The following is a 2,803-nucleotide window of genomic DNA, read 5'->3' as shown; positions in this document are numbered from 1 at the left end:
ACCCCTGCAGCACTCGACTGGTCGTCGCACCTGACGGTAACGAGAGTACATGAGCGTGGCGGCACGGTTACATCCGCGTCAAGGATGCGCAAAGGTGCATGGCGTCGTTCGGCGTCTGCGGAAGTCGGTGCACGCGACTTGCTTGTGGAAACGTATCAATATTCTTTAGATTTTATATAGAGTTCTATAGATTTCTATATGTATTCTATATATTTTCTATAGATTTCTATAGGCGTTCTGTAGGTTTCTATGTTTTTATAAATTTTTATAGCGTTCTATTGATTTTCTATAGAGTTCCATAGATATTCTATAGATTTTCTAGAGTTCTATAGATTTCCTATAGAGTTCTATAGATTTTTATACAGTTCTACAGGTTTTTATAGAGTTCCATAGATTTCCTATAGAGTTCTATAGATTTCGTATAGGGTTCTATAGATTTCTATAAATTGACATACTAGAGAACCTAACCTTACCTGACCTGACCTAACCTAACCTCACCTCATCTAACCTAACCTAGCCTAGCCTAGCCTAGCCTAGCCTAGCCTAACCTAGCCTAGCCTAGCCGAACCTAACCTAACCTAACCTAACCTATGGAATGAAGATGATGATTCAGCACCGCCACCAACGACGACGAAGCGCTAGCGCCGCCCGTGAAAGGCTCGTGCTGGAGAACTGCCGCTTGTGTGCCGGGCTCTCGCCTCGCTGGTTCCTAGACGACTTGCGCCCGGGTCTTCGTTGCCGGCGCTTCAACGTGCCAATAAACCACTCTTCATTTGGTGGAGGTTGCTGCGTTCACCGTTCCCCATCACCGTGGACCTTCGCAGCCGCACCATCCCGATGTCCAAGACCAGTCAACAGCCCGCCCCCCCGCCGCAGCCCGTCATCTGCTCCGGTGCCGTCCGGCAGCGCGACCCCGCTGTTTTCAGCGGCCACAGCGACCAGGATGTAGAAGATTGGCTGGAATCATACGAACGGGTGAGCCGCCATAATAATTGGGATGACAACGTCAAAGTGACCAACGTTATATTCTACCTGAGCAACGTAGCGAACCTGTGGTTCCGAAACCACGAGGCCGACATCTCCACCTGGACCGTTTTCAAGAGCGCACTTGCGGAGGTTTTCGGCCGTCCCGCCGTCCGGAAACTGCGCGCTGAGCAAAGCCTGCGTGTCCGAGCTCAGCACAAGGACGAGACTTTCACGAGCTACATTGAAGATGTAGTTGACTTATGCAAGCGTGTTGATCCGGCTATGTCCGAAGCTGACAAGATTAAGCACGTCCTGAAAGGCATCGACGACGACGCTTTTCAGATGTTGCTGGCGAAGAGCCCCACCACCGTCGCCTCGGTTTATACACTGTGCCAAAGTTTTGACGAGTTGCGTGAGCAGCGTCTTTGCGCTCGTCGCCTTTCCCCGCCTGCCGACTCCATCTCCGGCCTGGGCATCAACCACGACTTGCTAGCCACAATCAAAGACTTCGTGCGGGAAGAGGTCGCCCGGCAGCTATCGCTCATATCTAACCCACACCCGTCACCGCCCGTCCTCAGTCCTGAGATCCGGAATGCCATCGCGCAGGAGGTCGCCGATGCACTTCCTAGTCTTCGGCAACCGGCACCTTTGGCTCCCCAGGCCGGTCTACTTCCGATCCAGCCCACCCCAGTTGCCGCCCCGTTAAGCTACGACCCTCCAGTAAGCGTGCCGCCTGCGCCCGCACCCGTGCCTCTCACGTATGCAGAGGCTGTCAGAAGACCACCGCGGCCGCAGGCCTATGCCTATGCTCCTCCTGCGGTGCCTGCGCCTGTTGTTTCCCGACAGCGTTTCGCGCCCGCTGCCTACAATCCTTGGCGCACGGCTGACAACCGACCGATCTGCTACGCCTGCGGTTTTCCAGGCCACGTCGCTCGCCTATGTCGACGTACTCTGCCTGCGCCTCTCCACCCCCTGCCGGACTACCGCGATACAGATCGCACCTTTCGCGCATCTTTCGAACCACCGCATCAGGGGACCTCACCTGACCGCGCGCTTGGTCGCCAGCCCTACGTTTCCCACCGCTCGCCCTCCCCTCGCCGCCGCTCCTTGTCGCCCATGAGGCGTCGCCCCGTCCCCGCCGATTCGGAAAACTAGCAGCCGCAGTTCCTGGGGCACGAACTGCGCTATCATCGCCCTGCTTAAGTCCTCGCCTTTCACCGCCGAATTTTCTTGACGTGTTTGTAGACGGCGTCAAGACACTTACAGTTACCACCCCATCTTCTGGACTCTCCCTCCGTACAGCTAGCGCCGAGCCCGTTCATCCGTCTGCCGCTTGCACAGCACGCGTAGTCATCGCCGATGTTTTATATTGCCACGGACCTGGCTCGAGCTACCTGCGCGCTAAGCCGTGACGAGGACGAAGTGGTCGCGTCGCAAGTGACCCTAGCCAGAATACTCGCCCGTGGAGGCACCGTTAAGGCATCGTCCGATATATGCAGTGCGGCTCTGCAATTCTCGGGGGCGGGTTTGGTGGCGGCGAGTTCAGTTGAAAATGTAACCAATCGATTTCGAAGGTCTATAGTCGCACCATTTTCTCGAAGAAAGTCGAGACCGAGAATGACGTCTCGTGAGCATTCAGGCAGAATGAGGAACGTTGCCACGAACGTGCATCCGCGCACCGTAATTCTGGCCGTACACATTCCGAGCGGCGTAACCACGTGGCCACCAGCCGTACGTATCTGTGACCCTGCCCACGGCATCATAACTTTATTCAGTACCTTAGCCATCCTACCGCTCATTATCGAGTAGTCCGCATCTGTATCCACTAGTGCGCTAA

The 2,803-nt window shown here is 55.2% G+C and overlaps 1 protein-coding gene across 1 annotated transcript; it reads left to right on the top strand.

Moving 5' to 3' along the window:
- The first annotated feature begins 837 nt into the window (after positions 1–837).
- LOC149345433 (uncharacterized) lies at positions 838–2,516 on the top strand. The gene is made up of 2 exons (XM_089542831.1): positions 838–1,575; positions 2,466–2,516. Exons 1-2 carry the CDS (start codon positions 838–840, stop codon positions 2,514–2,516), a joined length of 789 nt encoding a protein of 262 aa, XP_089398957.1.
- The last annotated feature ends 287 nt before the right edge of the window (positions 2,517–2,803 follow it).

Source organism: Amblyomma mixtum, chromosome 5 (assembly GCF_055824585.1).
Source record: "Amblyomma mixtum isolate Tamu chromosome 5, ASM5582458v1, whole genome shotgun sequence".
NCBI lineage: Eukaryota > Metazoa > Arthropoda > Arachnida > Ixodida > Ixodidae > Amblyomma > Amblyomma mixtum.
Note: the sequence above shows the minus strand (reverse complement) of the source record. Positions and strands in the feature narration are given on the sequence as shown.